The sequence below is a fragment of the Maylandia zebra genome, linkage group LG20 (assembly GCF_041146795.1).
Source record: "Maylandia zebra isolate NMK-2024a linkage group LG20, Mzebra_GT3a, whole genome shotgun sequence".
Lineage (NCBI taxonomy): Eukaryota > Metazoa > Chordata > Actinopteri > Cichliformes > Cichlidae > Maylandia > Maylandia zebra.
The window spans coordinates 20,615,201-20,635,163 of NC_135186.1; the positions used below are offsets into that span (position 1 = coordinate 20,615,201).

At 40.9% G+C, this 19,963-nt stretch overlaps 2 protein-coding genes across 3 annotated transcripts; both read left to right on the forward strand.

Moving 5' to 3' along the window:
- Positions 1-329: 329 nt before the first annotated feature.
- On the forward strand, positions 330-5,846 carry lrif1 (ligand dependent nuclear receptor interacting factor 1). The gene is made up of 3 exons (XM_004545925.2): positions 330-686; positions 1,801-3,247; positions 4,548-5,846. Exons 1-3 carry the CDS (start codon positions 670-672, stop codon positions 5,472-5,474), a joined length of 2,391 nt encoding a protein of 796 aa, XP_004545982.2. The 5' UTR covers positions 330-669; the 3' UTR covers positions 5,475-5,846.
- A 6,290-nt stretch (positions 5,847-12,136) lies between these two features.
- LOC101483637 (uncharacterized) lies at positions 12,137-18,756 on the forward strand. 2 transcript variants are annotated; one of them, XM_004545927.6, is made up of 3 exons: positions 12,137-12,401; positions 14,491-15,018; positions 17,275-18,756. In XM_004545927.6, the coding sequence occupies exons 2-3, from the start codon at positions 14,494-14,496 to the stop codon at positions 17,746-17,748; spliced, it is 999 nt and encodes a 332-aa protein (XP_004545984.3). In that variant the 5' UTR covers positions 12,137-12,401; positions 14,491-14,493; the 3' UTR covers positions 17,749-18,756. The 2 variants fall into 2 exon arrangements, with proteins under 2 accessions (XP_004545984.3, XP_004545983.1); XM_004545926.4 differs by lacking the exon at positions 12,137-12,401 and adding an exon at positions 12,439-12,883.
- Positions 18,757-19,963: the final 1,207 nt, after the last annotated feature.

The following is a 19,963-nucleotide window of genomic DNA, read 5'->3' on the forward strand; positions in this document are numbered from 1 at the left end:
ATGTGCATCTTCATGACAGGTTATCTAAATATCAGACACACTTAATATATAAGAAAATATATAAATAAATATGCGTATCACAAAACGGAACCGGAAGTGGCCAAGCGGAAGTTGGTAAAAAGGGAGAGTTCAAAAGCCACAAAGGCTAACAATATTTAACTCGTCTTGTGTTGCGTGAAAAATAAATAATAGTAAATAATAAGAATAATGAACCCTGCTAAAACACGACAGAACACCACTATATTCAACCTAAAGTCAGAGTCTGCGATTAAAACAAACAAACACAATCAACACAAACTTAAAAATGGCTTGCTACGTTGAACACAACCTCGTAACAAACCGGAAATAATGTGACAGAAGGGCTGAAATGATGGAAACGAGATTCCAACTTATTACATCCATTGATGAAAGGCACCAGGGAGAAAAATGTGCAGTCAAAACATTTTTTAATGGCAATTAAACGAGAGTATTCGGAGGTTAATAGCGGCGATTACACATTTGGACCAAGGCTAGCTTTCAAGCGCTGAGGCTACGATGGTGTTTGGACGTTACCAGTAACTTATAGCTATCGTGTAAACGGAGCTCACACCAATAATTATGTATTTAGTCATTTTTCGTTACGGCAGCTAAAAATTACATTCCAGCGTTCGTCTTTTCACCAGAGGACAGATGGATACGATTTACAGGTACTGCGGTTTGATGGCTCAATGCCTCCCAGTCCCTTATTGATGATTTGTGCTTTTAAACATAACGGGAGTCATGACAACACTAATGATGGGTCCGAATAAGAAATCATAGGCTGGCTCAGTTTGCTGTTATATTTAGTATCTAATCCCATCTATTAATACTAAGTATAAATATTCTAATCATTATTATTAATTGCAATGAGCTAATCTTACAAAATATGAGATCGATCTGTCATTCATATAGTCCCACATTAAAGTTTTAAAGTTCTTATTAACTTGTTTGAAACAGTATTTAAATATTTGTACCTTTGTGTACTGCACACCTTGTCAGTTGTAATGTACCCTTGATGGTAACCGCGAATAAGGCACAAGTACCCTGTACTTACATGCAGTTTCGTGTACCGAGTCAGGTTTTTGCAGGAAACTATAAAATAATTACATTGTTAGACCGCAAGTATCCTGTATTTCCGTGTAACACGTTTTGTACAGGAAACAATAATAAAATGACATACAATAACTTGTTACCTGCAAATGACACCTAAGTACTGGGTACTTGCGCCTTATTCGCGGGTCATGTTATAAAGTGTTACCCCTTGATTATTAAAAGAAATATAATTGATCTCCCATTGCAGTAAAACAGCTCTTCCCAGTTATTAGGAGTAAAGCAAAAATTAAGAATTTTGGGAAAACAGTAAAAATAGTACAATAATGACGTACCTCATTTTATTTTTCCAATAGAAAAAAAAAAAAATACAGCATCAGATACTCCGTTGCCTCTAATTATGCTGGTGGAATAACTTCTTTGTAAAAGAGTGGAGATGAATTTCTTCTTAAATGCATGTGACACCTACGTATGCTCCCGAGTGCCTGCTTAAAGCCTTCCATCCACTCTGAGCAACAAGAGCGAGTAATAAAACTAATATTGGCTTAGAAATGCAGGCAACTATCACAAATTCAACAAAGGAAATCAGATAAGTGGACTCTCTGCCACTCTGGTAAAGGTTTAGATCTGTACTGTTTGGAGGTGTTAGAGTTCAACATAATAAAGTCATAACTGTATAAAATTTATATATTTATATTTGTGTTAATTCCGTTCTTCCTTCTGTTCTCTCAGTGGCCGAGGTGTCTTCTACCAGGCAATGCCTGCAATTGGAGCTGATGGAAAGAACATCATGAAACTGATTCCTGTCCAAATGGTGAACAGACAGTTTTTCCAACCACAGACAAGTAACACTAAAAGGGACCCAATTTCCCAGGAAGCTGTTACCATAAATATCAACTCAGCACCTGTGAACATGGTCACAGATACAGCTTTGAGTTCTTCTGTCTCTCAGCAAATAATCAGGAAGCAGGTTTCAGTTATGAATGTCTTGTCCAACCATGTACATTCAGTCAACAACCAGTCGCTGCAGCAGCAGACTGGTAATTTAATGGCTGAAGTTCCGTCAGTGGCAACTTTTAAAGAAAAATCTGGAATGCCAGTAAAACTTCTTAATCCGCTCCCAGTTACTGTGAAATCTCCTGCACTCCCGAGAGGACAGTATCTTCAGATTCCCCCCAATGCACAAGTCCAGACCGTTCCAGCATGCAGACTCCCTGCAGCTATCCAGAAACAGATTTTTACTTCTTCTGCCAGCTCCTCCTCGGGGTCAGCATTACCCAGTGTAGTGTATGTTACTCCTGTCACCACTATAAATCAAGGCGGGACTCTGCCAACGGACACCGCTCCACACTCAGTCCGAATGTTTTCCAATGCATCAACACTGACTTCTTATGGATTTCACCCAAAGCAAAGAACACAACAGTTAAAACTGATTCCAAAGGTTTCACAAAGGCCCGACAGCCCCACACGCTGGGTGATAGAAGAAGTGGATTGTTCATCAGGTCCAAATATAAAACCTCTTAACTGTCCGTCTGTAACTTCAGAGATTCTTCAAGCAATCGCACAGAGAGAAAATTCTTCCACACAGCTCAGCACCTTCAGAAAAACAGCCTCTCAGCTGAGTCAGGACAATGGTGCACAAGGGCAAGAAAATGCTTTGGTCATGTGCAATGGCAAGGTGTTCTTTGTAGCTAAACGGTGCACCCCGCTATCTAAGACCACAACAACAACTAAAGCGTCTGAACTCAGCAAAAGCATTCTTCCACCATCTTCTTCTTTACAACAGTTTCTTCAGTCAGCTGTAACAAGTCGAGATGTTAGAACGCAAAGGGAGTCAGATGAGGTGATTGATCTATGTGACGATGATGAGTCACCTCAACAAGCAGTTAACGTGCCTGCGGTCTCTCATCTGGATGAAGACAATGTCATATTTGTATCATATAGTCCACCCAAGTCAGAGTCCTGCTCACCACGCTGCACAACTTCAAACATGGCTTTGAGAGGAGCAAAAGCCGGCCAGGACACGTCAGATAGAAATGAAACGTGTGTTTGTGGCTCAGACGTGCTTCACAGCACCTCTGCCCAGCAGTTGCAAGACGTAGAGCTTGATGCAAAAACAGAAAGTCCAACAGAGGCCAGCAGCAGCTGTGAAACAGAGAGCGACAGTCAGATAACTGAGGTAAGGCTAGTTCTGATGCTTCTGGGACTTGTTAGTGTTTTAATAAAAATGCTTTTAAGGTGTGATTGTAGACTAGATAATATAACATTTCACGTAGGTCTGCAGCTAATCATTACAGATCTGTGGTTTGGTCTATGTTTTTTGAAGGATAATTCAAGTTTGTTTGTAATTGTTTTCTGTCTGGTGAGTATTTCTGATCACACCAGTGTTCGTTTGGAAGTTCAACCTCTTAACCTTGTCGGTTTTCTTGTGTGATGTACAAAATGAGTATTTATTTTCTGAAGCGTGGATGATAGAAAAACGTGGATTTATTTTCCTTTTTTTATTTTGTCTCTGTACAGCACCGTAGTCAGTTTTCATTAACATGTGATTAAAGTGCAGACTTTCAGCTTTCAGTATTACATTAACTTGTTTACACTGGAACGTGCTACCTATTAAGCTTCACAGCATTTGGCTGAATCTGAGCAGAGTGTACAGCCCTGTGCAGCTCAGATTCATCCCATTATGTCTCTGAGCAGGCACATGATCAGCAAATACTATGACCTGGTAGCACTGGCAACCATACTTTAGCTTTAGCATTGCCTCCACCATGTTTGACAGGTGGCATCTTCCTAAGCAGGTTCTTTTCAGATGTTTTCTAAATATACTCTGGACTTTCTCTTCTTAAAAGTAACCAGTGGCACCTTGTTGTAAACCCTCTGAAGACCTTGTAGACCTTGACAATGACATCCCAACCTCTTTAAGAGCAATTTTGACTTTAGAGTACAAGCCACATTTTTAACCATGCATTAAATGCATTGCTTTATTTTATTTTATTTTTTTTTACACTCCAAGCACTCTACCTCACATTCATGGGTAGTTTAGAATCAACAACTAAAACGAACAATTAACCTGACATGCATGTCTGTGGATGGTGGGAGGAAGGAACATGCACACAGCACACAAAGGCCGCAGCATAAACCAGGAACCTCAGGTCATCTCTTCCTGTGAGGTGACATTGCTAGCCAACAGTGTTGCATGTTGTGAGTGGGTTTTTTCTCAGTCATGGAAAGAATTTGTTTTAGTTGTCTTTCAGACCTTTGGTGTTGCTAGTACATTGCTTCTTTTAAGAATGTATCAGATTGTTGATTCGACCACTAGAGTTTTAGCCATCTCTTTAATAATGATGGCCTCCTTCACTTGCAGGGACCTCTCTTTGGACCGCTTAGTAAAAGTTCCCATAAACAGCTACTAAATGTACTTGGATCATTTGCTTAATGTGTGATAATGGTATTTTTATTTTACATTTCCCTATTTGCAGGGCTCTACAAATCCTGAGTCAGTGGCACCAAAGCCTCGCAAATTGTCTGACCACCTGCTGAGGCAGATATTCGGGATAACAGCTGAACTTAAACTTTGCCTTCAGAGGGTTGATGAACCATCAGTTGAGTCTGTCCCTGTAAATTCGCTGCACATAGACTCCATTAAGTCAGTGGAGGATAATGAGGAACCAGTGGTAGATGTTTTTCGATATGAAGGTGGCAGTTCACAAGAAACCAATATGAACAGTGGTCATACTGATATCCCGAGAGTAAAAGTACAAACTGGAAAGGAATTACCACAATCACCTGACACAGGTGTTGGAGCTCTCAAATGTTCTCATGTCAAACTGGACCAGAAACCTCCTCCTTTTCCTTGGAAACAGAAGTTCTTTTCAGGTCAAAGTTCACACAACAGGGCATCATGTGACTGTAAAAGTAAGCAAGAGACAGATTGTTTGGAACCAGGTGGTGAGGATGTCCCTACCACAAATGAAGGCAGTATCTCACAATCACAGTATGCAGATGCTCATCTTCAGACTCAGACTTGGTTGGATCTCAGCAGAAACACAAGGAGAATAGGACGGACCAGGAAACGCACTGTGTGTCCATGTTGCATGCCCACTACTCTGGATCCTGCAGTCAAGTCCAGGGCAAGGCTAGAGGAGCTAGACAAGTGGGACTTTACAGCAGAGCAGGTGAGTAAAAAAGGGGGAAGAGCAAAGGTTCCTCGAAAAGATGGAATGATGAGCTGTGGAAAAGTCACAAACAAGCAGAACTATGTCGCCCATGTGGGCTATAGTAACATTTTGTCAACAACGTCCACGGACTGTGATGAACTAAAAAGACAGGAACGGATCAAAAGACTCAAAGATTACCTGACAGAGAAAGAGGCAGCGTTGCAACTAATGAAGAGAAAAGTGAGCTGATTGAAAATGTCCAGTATTTCTAGCACACACGTGTCCTTATAAAGTTCATTGATTAATGGACTCAAAAATGGCACCTCCTCGTGCACATTCACTTTCTGAGACTCAAAGTGAGTTTATGTTCCATGGAGCCCACCACACATATACATCAATGCTGGGTTTTTACTTGTCCAATAGGCTATAATGTGATATCATTACACACAGAGTATTTACAAACATGAAACTTTACCCTTTAAATCCTGAACCATGAAATACCTTCAGGAAAAATATTAATTTGCTTTTAGCAGTTTTCATTTGTATCATATTTGCTACATTTTGCATTTTGTTTGCTTTTTTGAGAGGCAGAGGATCACATTTATGTGGAAATTTCAAAAACTCACAAAAATGTATGTATATCCTCCTGAGAACCAGCCTATTCATTTATGCCCTCATTAATGGACATTTGTTTTTGCTCTATATCTTTTGACTTATTTGGGCTACCATAATAAGTCACACCAACCTTTCCATTGATATCACACCGGTTTGGGTGATACTTTTAGCTCCAGAAATGCAGGACATTACAAAAAAAGATATTTGGTTCCTCGGTTCTCAGGAGGTGTTGCAGGGTTAATGGAATTAAGTCTTAATTGAAAATTGCTTTTTTGTTTGTTTGTTCGCTTTGTTTGTTTTGATTGTCTGTTTTCCAATTTAAAAATGAAAATAAAGCTTATAAATAAAAGAAATTAAAAAAAAAAGAAAGTTGCTTAACTGGCAGGTGCTAGGGCCACTAAGGTGGACGTCTTCCATCTTGGTGGCCTAAGGATCTCCTCTTTGCTTTCTGTTGACTCCATCAGGCAGTTTCTTCCAGCTCCCACTGGAGCGATTCACAGACAAAATTCAAGCCGTATTAAGAAGAACTAGAATTTCCAAATCTGAAGATATGGTGTTCTGCTGGATGAATTGTTACTCTAAGTCACAGGTGTCGAACTCCAGGCCTCAAGGGCCAGCGTCCTGCAGGTTTTAGATGTGTCCTTGATCCAACACAGCTGATTTAAATTGCTTAATGACCTCCTCAACATGTCTTGGAAGTTTTCCAGAAGCCTGGTAATGAACTTATCATTTGATTCAGGTGTGTTGACCCAGGGTGCTATCTAAAACCTGCAGGACACTGGTGCTGGAGGCCTGGAGTTCTACACCCCTGCCCTAAGTGGTATCAAGTATCTCAGGGAAATTTTTCCCTGAGAGAGGGGAGCAGGAGACTGATAGACAAACTAGGACAGGATCTGCAGTGATGTGTACTAGTGATGGGCAGATGAAGCCTCATGAAGCACTGAAGCTTTTCATCCAATTGGTTCACCCCAACGCGAAGCTTCTTGAAGCTTCATTTGCTCTAGCAGGACACCTACTGGACGTAAAAATATTAGTTGGCATGAATTTGAAGAGTGTGGCATTTTGCACACAGCCTGTAAATGTCAACAACAAAAGGAGTGTGTAAAACATGTATATTGTAGTGATGGCAGTATACTGTGTATATTTATGCTGGCAGTATGGAAAATGATTATTTGCGGCAAAGTTCGAACCGCTTCCTGAACCAGTCACGTGGTACAGCCGGGCAGCGAGGCTTCGGACGTCATCATTTTCAGCTCCTCCCATAAATGAAGCAAGCCTCGATACGCGCTTCGCGGAAACGCCCCCTCCATTACTCGACACACGCTTCGAAGCCTCGATACAGAACGTCACATCACTAATGTGTACTAGTTTGTTTATCAGTTGATCCGTGTCTGTACCCTCACCCATGGTCACAAGCTATGGATAGAGAACAAAAGAAACAGACACCAGAATAAGAGAGAGACACCAGATGTCAGAGTCAAAGCCAGCTGCTTCACTCTTGTCATGTGGTCACCTGCACGGTGAATGGTAAATGGACTGGTTCTTATATAGCATACTCAAACAACTTGTCTTTTTCACCCATTCATTCCTCTGCTTACCCACTGAGCTAAAGTGGCACCCAGTTTATGTCTTTTCCAACACACTTACAGCTTACATGTTTCTTACTGGTCAGGTTTCTTGTTTTTTTCTGACAACCATTAAACTGAAAACAAACTCTGTTTCCAAAAACTGTTATGGAAGTTCAAAAACAGGTCATAAACTATAACTTTTTATTGATAAGATTATTTTAAAGTTTACGTCAAATGCTAAAACTGAGAAATTATGTGTTTTTTAAAAAGGTAACCAAAGAGATAACTGATCTAGTTCTTATAATTCTTTTTCTTCTTTGTTTTTAATGGCTGCTCTATTCTTTATTTACAGAGCTCCATGACGATTGTTAGTACGCACAGATAAAAAGCTAGCAACCTATAATGGTGTAGTAATTTACATATCTCATTAATGCATTAATGAGTCTATGTTATTCATTATTGATGAATGATGTGCAGAAAGGTTTCATGTAATGGTTTCCAGACTTATCGCAGATTGAATCAGCAGTTTTACTAAATTCCTGGTTTTTCCATCAGTTCCTGCCAGTAAGTGTCTCTTTACATACAAGGAGATAACTGGACTCTATTAGGTTTGTGAAGATGTTTCACCTCTGAGGCTTCTTCAGGTCATGTGATGGGGGCAGTATTTCCAACCTAAAATGAAGGTGAAATAAAGGGGTTGTTTAAAAAAGTGGTTATGCAACACAATGGGAAACTGTTGCTGTCATTAATTAAACATTTTAAATGAATATTTATTTTCTTACAAAACTGTTTCAATATTTGAATCGTTGTCTTTCTGCTATTTATAGTTACACAAAGGTTTTAATTGAATACTGTATTATTTAATTTACATTTTTAAACTGAATCACAATATTTTTGTAAACAGGGTTATATGTTTTATAGTTAAGTTTGCTATGGTTTACCTTGTGCTGTGTAGAACAATACAATAGCATGTATCTGCTCAGTGATGCACTTTTTCGTTTGTAAACCTTAATTCTTCACTTTTGAATAATAGATTAAATCACTCTGTTCCACTTCAGCTTGTAAGCTGCATCCTAAACATTACTTATAATGTTTTCATTTGTTTTCCAAACACAGCCTAACATGTACTGAATCATGACAGACAGTGTAAGCTTTGTCTTTACAAAGTGGATATTTACAAATGGTATGAAACATAGTTGTTCTGAATTGGACGCAGTGAAGCAGACATCTCTGACTTCTGTTGGAAACATGTGACCATCAGTTTTAGGTTTCTTCATGTTTTTGATTAAAATATGTATTCATGATTTATTTAATTCCATTTCCACTAAATGAACATTTATTTAAAACTTGCCTTCTTGCTGTTTTCTTGTCTGTTATCTGTAACATACATTAATTACAGTTCAATTGTGTGTGGATCACAGTGTGTACAGTGATTTCTTTTTGCAAATGAACACAGTGTCATAATTCATTATCTGCTTTTTATTACCATTAAATGCACTGTAATTGAAGGAAGGATGTACATGCATTTAAACAGAGACAGAAAAACACCTCCCTGCCTTGATAATTAATTCTGATTCTATTTATTATTTAATTTCTGGACATTTTGTTCAGAGTTCCTTGGTCCACAAAATAGCCTGACTTTTATGTGGTGTGATGTGTATACATGCTACAAAAAGACCCTCTGCGCTCTACATCAGTCTCAATATTTCAATTCAGTCATAGCACTGAATGAAGTTTCTGACCTTCAAAAACATGCAGCACCAGCCCATAATGAGCACATGTGATGTGTATGTGAAAATCATAAAAAAAAATCTTCTTTATTTAATCATTTTAATCCTAACAGGTTCAAGGTACAAGGTTCTTTATTTGTCACATGCATAGTTATACAAGTATAACACACGCGAAATGTAGCCTGACACGCTCCTCGACATGTGCAAAAAAATTGGGGGGGCGTGTAGAGGAAGAACATTTTATATATATATATATATATATATATATATATATATATATATATATATATATATATATATATATACACACATTGGGTGAATGTGCAGTAGTAGCAGCAAGCAGGTGAATTATGTACATTAATATGAATAGACATCTGACTATTTTACAGGATAGACAATATAAACATATTTAAAATTAAAGGAATTGAAATGTACATTGTGCCTTGGTTTAGTGTCTGGAAGAGTCCTGACAGGGTCTGCTTTAAAGATGTCCCTTGGTTGATACTTGACCAACTGGGACTCACACTGGAGGACCACTGCACAAGGTAGCTGGTGGGGTCATAGAATCGGCCCTTCACCTACGCAAGGCAGGTGCATGACCCAGCGGCCGAGCAACGCCAGGCACTCACATAAAGGAGAGGTTTGGCTGGTGGACCTAATTGGCCTTGAGCAATTCATGGATGGGCTCCCAGTAGACACAGCAGAGTGGGTCTGCTGCCACCGACCAGCCGATCCGCATGCCGTGGTGAAGCGGTCGGAGAACCACCTGTCAGTGCAGCTAAGAGAATCAATGAGTCGGTCAAAACCAGCAGTGGCAAGTCAGCCAGTCCCAACTCTAGGGAGGCAGCTCTGGGTCTGAGTCATTGCACAGTGGCTATGGACAATGCACTCCACTCACTGCGAGCCACACAAGCATTGGGGCTGGAGTGCTGGAGATGTGAACAACTAGGACACGTCAGTCGAGAGTCCCGTGTATGGAGGCGGGACAGATAATGTGGACTCAGGCTGCACGCTGACTCTGGTCCACCATTCCCTTCGTTCAACCCAGGATATTGTTGGAGGCAGAGTAGGTGACGCTTAGGTGTATGCCCAGGGACATACACAGGCTCTGCCTGCTCCAGTAATTCACTCCATCTGAGATTTCCCACTAGAGCAGTCTTGTGATGACGCTCTACGCGCAGCCTTTGACCGAGGGATGGAAACTGATGATCAAATGGTGTGCTCAGACGTAGCGCTGACCGACCCTCTTTCTGTGATGGTTAGAGACAGATTGTATTGAATGAGTCATGACACACCCAGTTGGTGGTGCCAAAAAGCAGCTGGAAAATAATTTTCCAGGCAGCTCATTGTAACCCTATGGCAGGGCGTATGGGATATACCAAAACTCTGAGAAGAATAATGGTCTGGTTATTGACTGGACATTCAAGGGGATGTATGCCGATGATGTGCATTGTTGGGTCTGTGTTTCCACATGCCCCGCTAGTTTAGAGACTTATTCCTCATGAAGAACAGAAAACAAGACAGAACATCTTCAACCGGTCTTTTCACTCCTTAACGAGGGAAGTTTGGGTCAGAACCAGCTCTTGGAGCTCACGCTCCTCACCTGTCTGTAGCCCAAATCCTTCAAAGAGCAGCTTCCCTCGTCGGCTTTTTATTGACATACTGTTACAATACACATCACAGCAAAAGCACCTCCCTCCGTAAATTGAATTGTACTTGTTATTAATCTCTGTCTCTCTTCCACAGCATGTCTTTATCCTGTTTTCCTTCTCTCACCCCAACCGGTTGCAGCAGATGGCCCCGCCCCTCCCTGAGCCCGGTTCTGCTGGAGGTTTCTTCCTGTTAAAAGGGAGTTTTTCCTTCCCACTGTCACCAAAGTGCTTGCTCATAGGGGGTCATATGATTGTTGGTTTTTTCTCTGTATCTATTATTGTACGATCTACTATACAATATAAAGCGCCTTGAGGCGACTGTAGTTGTGATTTGGCGCTATATAAATAAAATTGAATTGAATTGAATGTGTGAGTGTGAGATCATTTCACATTTGCCATTTCTTTCTTTATTTTTCTTTTCTTTTTATGTGTGTGCAAACATTTCTGGGTTTTTTTATTTCTTGGGATTCGGTATCTTTGGAAGAGTTTATCTCTGTATGTGTGCAAATGTATGTGGATTCATTTAATCCTGCAATCCTGAGATTTAAGGTTGGATCAAGCTCAATGCAGGCACACCGAATGGGCCACGCATGATCAGGAAACATGTGGAAACATTTCCGTGTTTGGATTGCTTGGAATTTTGTTCCGGTGGTTTCTTTAGCCGTTTCTATCTCTGTATGTGTGGAAATCTTTGTGCATTCCCGTGTTCCTGCTTTGAGATCTAAGGTTGGCTGAATTGGTTGCTCTCTGTGGACAATCACATTTGTGCACAAACATTTCTGTGCTTGGATTTTTAGGAATTTTGGATTGGTAATCAGTTTACCAATCCAGATGTGTACAGAAGTATGTGCATTCATGTGTACATGTGTGGAGATCTGAGGCTGGTTTCTAGGGTGGACCTCTGCACATAATCATATGTGTGTGCAAACATTTCTGTGTTTGGATTGATTGAAAATTGGGTCTGTTGGTTTCTTTGTTAGCAGTTATCTCTGGTTGTGTGCAAATGTGTGCATGCGTTATTTCATTATTTAATTAATTAATTAAATTCATTTTGCACTCGTGGCTCTCCTTAGCCTGGTTTCCCCTTTTGGCAATAACCTCTTTGGCTTTGGAGAAAACCCTTTCACGTGGTACTGAAGAGGCAGAAGTGCACAAGTACCCCACAGTAGGCTTATGTTAGGCTAAAATATATGCACCTCCACCCACGGATCCGTTCCACTTTATGTATGTCCAGAAATCACACCAACACTCACTTTCTGAACTAGCGAGGCTTCAGACGTCATCACCGACGTCACTCACCCATAAAGGTGCAAGCAACACACGATTCCTGAAATACTTCCTGGACTTCTCAACACACCCTCCGAAACCTTCCCTTTTTTTCCCAGCACATATCATTTTTATGTCAAGTACGCATTTTTAACGCAGCATTTTTTTTATTATTATTAATATTATTATTATCATTATTGTTTTTTTTTTTTACAGTTTCACTTAAAATCGCTGTTAGGCTAAATGAATGTTTTATTCTGAAATTCGGCCCGGAAGTCCGTTCGCCTGTGGCAAAGTGAAACAAGAGCATATCGGGGTCTTGGGAAAAAGGGCTGCTTTGCTAAGGTATGTGTTACTGCGTTTGACTTGCGTGTTACTAGTATGTTATGTGTGTGTTTAACGTGAACGGCGATCTTCGGCACTGTGAAAATCCGCCTCCGCGTTTTGAGGTTTGAGTTGGTTTCTTGTCCCTCTCGAACGTGAGCTGAGGTACGACACCCAGGTGTTGACGAGCTTTTTGGAAACAAATGTGCTAATTAGCGGTCTAAGACTTGTCCTTGGTTACAAAGCCTTTCTTGCTGTTCTCTAACAAAATGGTGTCTGTGTAACAGGAACACCGGGCTCGGTCTCTTTCACGGGCGAGTTTTATCTCGGTGTGCGTTTCAGCGAACGTCATGTTAGATTTTTCACACCGGGACCTTTTTTTTTTTATAAACATGGCTGTTCAAGTCCTTTGCCAGGAAGTATACATCTGGTATCATCAGCATGGGCCAGAGAGAAACTGTGGGTACGCTGGGAAAGGAAGTCCAATTAACGCTTAGATGTCGGTAAGACGTTGGGCAAGCAACTATTCGCATCATTTATATGTGTAAGCAGTTTCACATAAGTAGTAATGCCAAAGTTTCACTTTTAAGCTTTGAAAGTTCAAAAGTAGTTTTGTAACATTTTAGTTTAAGAAAAAGTGTTAAAGTACTCAATGCAGAAGAATTTCCCATGTTAACGTTACAGTGGGGGAATAATTATTTGCTCTTCTGCTGAATTTGTTTGTTCACTTACCAAAAAAAGAACAGTCTCAAATTTTTATGGTAGTTTCATTGATATTCTCTCTCTCTCTATTAAAATGAAACACACGCACATTACATAAAAGTTGGAATTTATTTGCAGGTCATTAAGTCAGATGAGTATTTGAGCCCCTGTAACAAAGCCAGAATACAACCAAATGAATTAGATCCTTCTGTTCTCAACTTGTTTTGTGCATTAAGCACACATAACAAGATTCCACAGAATCAGTGTCTTTCATTCCTACATCTCCACCACCGTGGGAAACACCAAAGGACCTCGTGGATAAGATTGTAGACTGGTACAAGGCTGGACTGGGCTACGAGACCATGAGCAAGAAGCTTGTCAATCACCTGAAGGAAGCTGGAGCCACAGTTAACAAAAACATACCTGGTAATCCACTATGCAATAACGGATTGAAACACCCACAAGGTCCCCGTAATCAAGAACATGTATAGGCCTGTCTGAACTTTGACAGTGAACATCTTAATGATTCACAGGAGGCCTGAGGAAAACTGCTGAAGTTGCATGAAACCAAAATCAAGCTCTTTGGGGAACACCATCCCCATACTCGAGCACAGAGATGGACACACTGTACTTCTACTGTACTGCACACATTGTGATTGGTACATGGTGAAAATTATATAGGGTAATTTACTGGTTCACTCTGGGCTGTTTTATTGGGACTGACAAAGAGCCACAGATGAGCAGCTGGCATATTCTTATTCTTATTCTTATTCTTTGACCTAAGCATTCGTGTTGCATCTCAATTACATCAAGGGGACGCTGGGACGCGTTGCTATGATAATGACCATCCACATCAGATGGTACTAGATTTTAATGGACAAGCAGTCAATCCAAGTAGGTACTAATGGAAAAGGGCTTTGGTTGAGGTTTGTGCTCTTGGAGTGCTTGTTTATCGCATGTGGTTGCCTAGACACTGTGGATGATTCTTCTGATATGACCCAAAACATGCTGCCAAGGCAACAAAGGAGTGGCTAAAGAAGCATATTAAGGTCCCCGGCTGTCCTACCCAGACTCCAGACCTCAATTCTATAAAAATCTGTGAGACGAGTTGAAGCCTGAGAAAGAAACCTTTAGAGTTTCTATAAAGAAGAGTTGTCCAGAATCCCCCCTGTGATGTGTGCAACCTTGATGGCCAACTATAGGAAACATCTGTCAGCTGTGCTTACAACAAGGGTTTCTCCACCAACAACAAAGTCATGTTTTGTCAATTCCCCGATTGTGTACTGCTGGAAGCTGAGGTGGAGCATTTTCTTCAGTCTGTGACTGTTTTCATCATCTGATTCTTCTATTTTTTTATGTGTCACTTTATTAAACGATTGCTTATTGATTAAATGATTTGTGTACACAGATCATGGATCTCCTCAGCAGTTTGGAAATCTACATCCCTGCGGAGGCTGAGGTGAAAAACATCCCTTTGTTGACCTTGCCAAAGTCTGTACTCAGAAGAATGGGCCTCCCTCTACTGAATGCCTCCAGGAATCTTGCAGACTCTCCAGAAGGCATATGGATTTCTCCAGCAGTTATACGGAAGAAAGGCCAGAGACACACAGGAAGTGCAATAGATAACATGACCTCCGTGCTGGGGAAAGAGTTGCGCGCTTCAAGGGGTCCTTTTCGAATGTCTTTTGTTTCCTCGAACCGTGCAGCTCACGAGGTGCTGAAGGGCACCGTTCCCAAGGCACCTCTATGTCAAACCTCTCAATTCCCTTCGGACTCTGCCCCGCGAACCGGTCGAGATGCTGTCGTCATCTACCGTGGGCAAGTTTACTTGTCCATCAGAATGCCTAGTCGTAGCCATAGTCAGCGTGGGAAACAGATGACTTCTCAGCCTGTCACTCCTTCAACGTCCCACTTGTCTTCAAAGAAAAGGAAAAAGGTAACACAACTTTCTTTCTGCTAAAACGACCAGTTTACAAAAAGTCTAGCAGAGGTCGTATTTACACAGAGCAGTCTGTTGCTGTTCCAGAAGGAAGAATGATTCAATACAACACAGTTATATATCATTGAAAAGAATCATAATGAATATATTTATGTTACTATTAACCTAAAACACACAAATGCTCTCCATTCTTTTCTCTTTTCACATGGTTTAGCCTGATCACTCGGTGTAAACTCTTGATTATTGGTCTCAGCCTTTATCTGAAACCAACCTGACATCAGGTAACAGAAACACCAGTCCAGCGCATGCAGAAATTATATTGCTGCACGCCGCAGGAATATAACAGCAGAGGGACATGATATATTTAAATCCACAAACTCTGTATTAAACAGAAAATGTAAGAAGTAGAAATGATTAAGTTAGCTTTGGAGAGACAAAGTGTGACATGGACACAGTGGACTGGTATCTCTGTTACGTGCCTTGCTGTGATATCGAGTTGCTGAAAGCGGTTGATTTCAGCCAGGAACCGACATCTGGTGAGAATTTTATGTTCAATACACAGAGACAGACAACAGTTCACACCTGTGGGAATTTACATTTAACCTGACCCCACTAACATGTCTTTGGCTGTGGGAGGAAGCCGGGGTACCCGGGGAGAACATGCAAACTCCACACAGGAAAGACCCGGCCAGGGGGTGAAATCCAACTAGGCACCATCTTGCTGTGAGGCAGCAATGCTAATCTTACTTAGCACTTAGTTCCTCCTACACCAAGTGTCACATCGGGCAGCTAATGATCTCTATCGACGTTGGTCTGCAGCAACTGCTACATCTTCGTCTCAGGCGATGTCGACGGTTTTCAGATCATCCATAAACGTTCGACACCATGTGATTAGCACTGCTTTGACAGTGCTAATCACCACCAATAATAATTGTTATTATTATTAATTTACAGAATATAAAGTTCAAGCTTATCTCTAGTATCAAGATGCAAATAAACATGCATGTATTAGGAGGCCCCTACAAATGTAAAGCTACATGCTGCTGCCTGTAATCAACCTATTTGACAAACAATTGAGCCTTAGGGTTCACCAAAAGTATATTTCATAATATGCTTTTGGTGGGTTTTTTGGAATTCATGAGATTCCACAAAAAACTGAACTAAATGACAGAATAGCATCTCCCAGAAGCCTCTGGATTACCGTAAATGTCGGGCTATAAGCCGCTACTTTTTGCACAAGCTTTGAACCCTGCGGCTTTTAGTCAGGTGCGGCTTTTCTATGGATTGTCCGTGATTTTTGTCATATCGTAAGACGATTTGTTTTGTGTGTTCCGCTGTTGTACGGCACTACGTTGCCTGGCGGAAGGATCGGGGTTCAAGAGTGGTATGTTAGTCACATGTCCGTCCGCCAGGCAACGTAGTGCCGTACGAAGTAGCGCGAAAAACAAACTTCAAAGTAGCGCTACGCGTTCAGCGGGAGTCGTGGATGATGAGCGGCGATAAACTTGCAAGTTATGCCCAAAAAGCAAGTTATGCCCAACTCCACCGGTGGATTCTGACAGCGTGGAAAAGTGTGAAAACATCCACGATCACCAACGGATTTTGAAGGGCTGGACTGCTGCATGATGGAGAGGAGGACACCGCCACGGCCCTTCTGAGGGTGTTCGACTCTGACACTGACAATGAGGATTTCTTTGGTTTTGAAAGTGACAACGAAGGAGAGAAGAAGAGTGGATGACGAAGCCATCATGAGCCTGTTTGTATCCGACACTGGAGGAGAGGACTTTGGTGGTTTTAGTGCGTAGGAAGAAGAGAAAGATGGTGGTGAATGACTGACTTTTCTTCTTGTTAAAGCTGTGTCACTGCACCTGAGCCTAAAAGGTAGGCCGAATCTATTGTTCTGGTGTGCTGTAGGTTATTGTTATGTACTACATGTGCAAATATGTACCCATAACTTGTTTTTCAAAATATTAATAAAAGTGATGTCTCCAAACAGCCATCTCTTTCCTGACAATTCCCTTTGTGCATATTCTCTTACATATGATAAGTCAACATTGAAACACCTGCGGCTTTTGGTCAGGTGCGGCTAATGTATGTACAAAACAGGATTTTCCCCTGATTTTAGCTTGTGCGGCTAATATTTAGGTGCGCTTTGTAGTCCGGGAAATACGGTATGTTTATGTTCATTTGTATTTTAGTCCTAGAATGCTACTTTAAACGCTAATTCTGTGACTTTTTTTGTACATCCTTTAGACGATGCCAAGCGACAACAAGCCCAAGAAAAAGCACAACATATGTAAAGTAATGCATACAGAAAACAAGAAGGATGACGCACACAGGACAAGAGATGTTCACTTTCTGCCAAAACCCACTGAGAGTGAGTGTGAAGTGGGCAGCCAGTGTCCTGCAGATTCTAGAGGAGAGCCGCTCTCAGAGGCCCCCCTGAAGGCAGCTTGCTTTCAGCCTCACAGGGAGCCAGAGGAGGATCTGGCTGCCGAGGAAGCAGACGGCCCCGGTGAGAACAATGACAGAGGTGGTAGTCTACAGATGGACATCAGGGAAGTTGACCAAAGTAGCAGGGGCAGGGTGGAGCCCCTGGGTGCAGCTGCCGCCTCCACATCACTGCAGATGGACTGTGACTTTAACGAGTTGGCACAGGAGGAGAAGATCGCTCAAATGAGAGCCAAACTTAGACAGAGCGAAGCTGCTCTAAACCTGCTTTCTTAAAGTGACCTCACATTTGTTAGCCTTTTTGTACTGAATGTTTAGACTTTTATACATTTGTCTTCTGTGAACACATGCACATTAATAAAAGTGGTGTCGATGAGCTTATGTGTTTGGTGATCCTTTTTGTTTTATTTAGGCGTCCAAAAACAGATGTTGTACTAGTGTGGTGTTCTCTTCTCATTAGGTGCAGTTTATAGCAAGGTCTTCAATGTTTGGATGTTTTTGATGTGTTAGTTCATTTCCTTTTGATAAAACCTCAAACCATAGCAGCGTATGGTTTGATTATTTCAAGCTGTAGTTTGGTCCCATTTACAAAGTGAACCAAATAGTTCTTTGTTAAAATACTTCTTTTTTCCAGAATATATAATGTGTTTTTCCTGGTTCAGTAACTAAGACTGTTTTTGTCTTTCTTTCTTATTTTTTTTTTTTTTTTTTTTTTAATCAAGCATACCAAATCACACTTTTGTTTTTGTTTAGTATGATAGTTTCCCTGATCACCTTGAAACACCTCCACAGGTCATGAGTTGGTCTTATGTTTGTTGAAAGTGCTCCAAACCATAAACAATAAATATGACTAATCTTTGTGCATATGTTTCATAATGAGACTTTTAATACTAAGACCTGTAAAAAATCATTATTATTGCTGTTAATATTATTATTATTATTATTGTTGTTATTATTTGGTGACCTAGTGCTGAAATGGTTGTGGTGTGACTGTTGTCCTTTCTACTCTGCTTTCTCACTCCTTAAATTATTTTTCATATGCAGGTCTTACACTCTGAGCCTGACATTTCTTCTGTCAGTGTGGAACAAGAAAGTCAGGACTTTGAATTGTGACATAGTGACTGTGCTCACACTCACCTCTCTGCTTTGGTCCCTGAATGATTCAAAATGTTTAGCATGGACTCATCTAGTGTTTAAGGTTTTCATTTCTGTGTTTGAAATTCATTTCTATAGATGTATATCTGATTGGAAAATATGTTTGCATTAAAAGCATTCTGTATGGGGCTTTGACTTTTTGTTTTAAAGAAGCATCTCACCACACCAAAGGGTCACAGTTTATGCTGTAACCAGGGTTGGAATCATAAGAGTTCAGTATATTGAAACTGAAGGAAAGTTTAAAAAAAAAAAGTGAGGTTTGTTGTATTAGTGTGAGTTATTGGATTATCCCAGAAAGTTGATTCTGTTCATCTGGACGTTCTCATTAGGAGAAATGTTTCCTCATCATCAGCTGACTGCAGGTTTCCAACCATATAAACAGGACATCTGCACACTGACTGAAACTAACAACACTGATTAACAGTGGACTGTGAGGTCAGTTTCATGATCATTAATATGGAAATTGATCAAAGCCAACTGAACAATGTCCATGAGTACCATTCACAGAGAGTTGTGGAATGGCTGCAATCACAGCATTGTAAGATGGTGACAGATGTACCCTTAGACCCCCTCCTCCATTCAGAGATTGTTTTTCCGTTTCGCGCTCAAACCAGCGTTCCTCCCTGTCCAGGATGTGTACATCCTCATTATTGAAAGAGTGTCCACTGGCCTGTAGGTGTAAATAGACTGCAGAGCCCTGGCCTGACGAGGTACAGTCAGGTCCATAAATATTGGGACATCGACACAATTCTAACATTTTTGGCTCTATACACCACCACAATGGATTGCAAATGAAACAAACAAGACGTGCTTTAACTGCAGACTGTCAACTTTTATTTGAGGGTATTTACATCCAAATCAGGTGAACGGTGTAGGAATTACAACAGATTGCAAATGTGCCTCCCACTTTTTAAGTGTATGTAAATACTCTGACTAAAAACTGACGGTTCTATATCACTAATGTCACCAATTTTGCTGGCATGAAGCCAAATGGTTTAATGTTCTTAGTGATGGCTCAGAAATCAACCACAAACAGGGACGCGCGTCGCTATAAGACAAATTATGTGACCCATACAGCTGCCGTGTCATACACACTGACGTGGATGCAGTCGTTGTTTGTACAGCGATCAGGGCTCAAATTGTGTTTGTCGGGAACTCCTTTGCATCGGAGCTGTTTGTGAGGTTATCACCCAGCACACAATGATCTCCACCCTTCACACACACCAGCACTCCCACTGTCACGAGCGCTTATATTTCCCAAACACTTTCACTTTGATTTCACGTGTTTCATTTATACGTCTTTGCAAAACCTATTTTTGAAGTCTGCATTTGACAC

Excerpts from the sequence above, each read along its gene's own strand:
- lrif1 (XM_004545925.2), top strand. Across the intron at positions 3,248-4,547 it reads GCGACAGTCAGATAACTGAG|GGCTCTACAAATCCTGAGTC; the intron begins GTAAGGCTAGTT and ends CCCTATTTGCAG.
- LOC101483637 (XM_004545926.4), top strand. Across the intron at positions 15,019-17,274 it reads CTTCAAAGAAAAGGAAAAAG|ACGATGCCAAGCGACAACAA; the intron begins GTAACACAACTT and ends TACATCCTTTAG.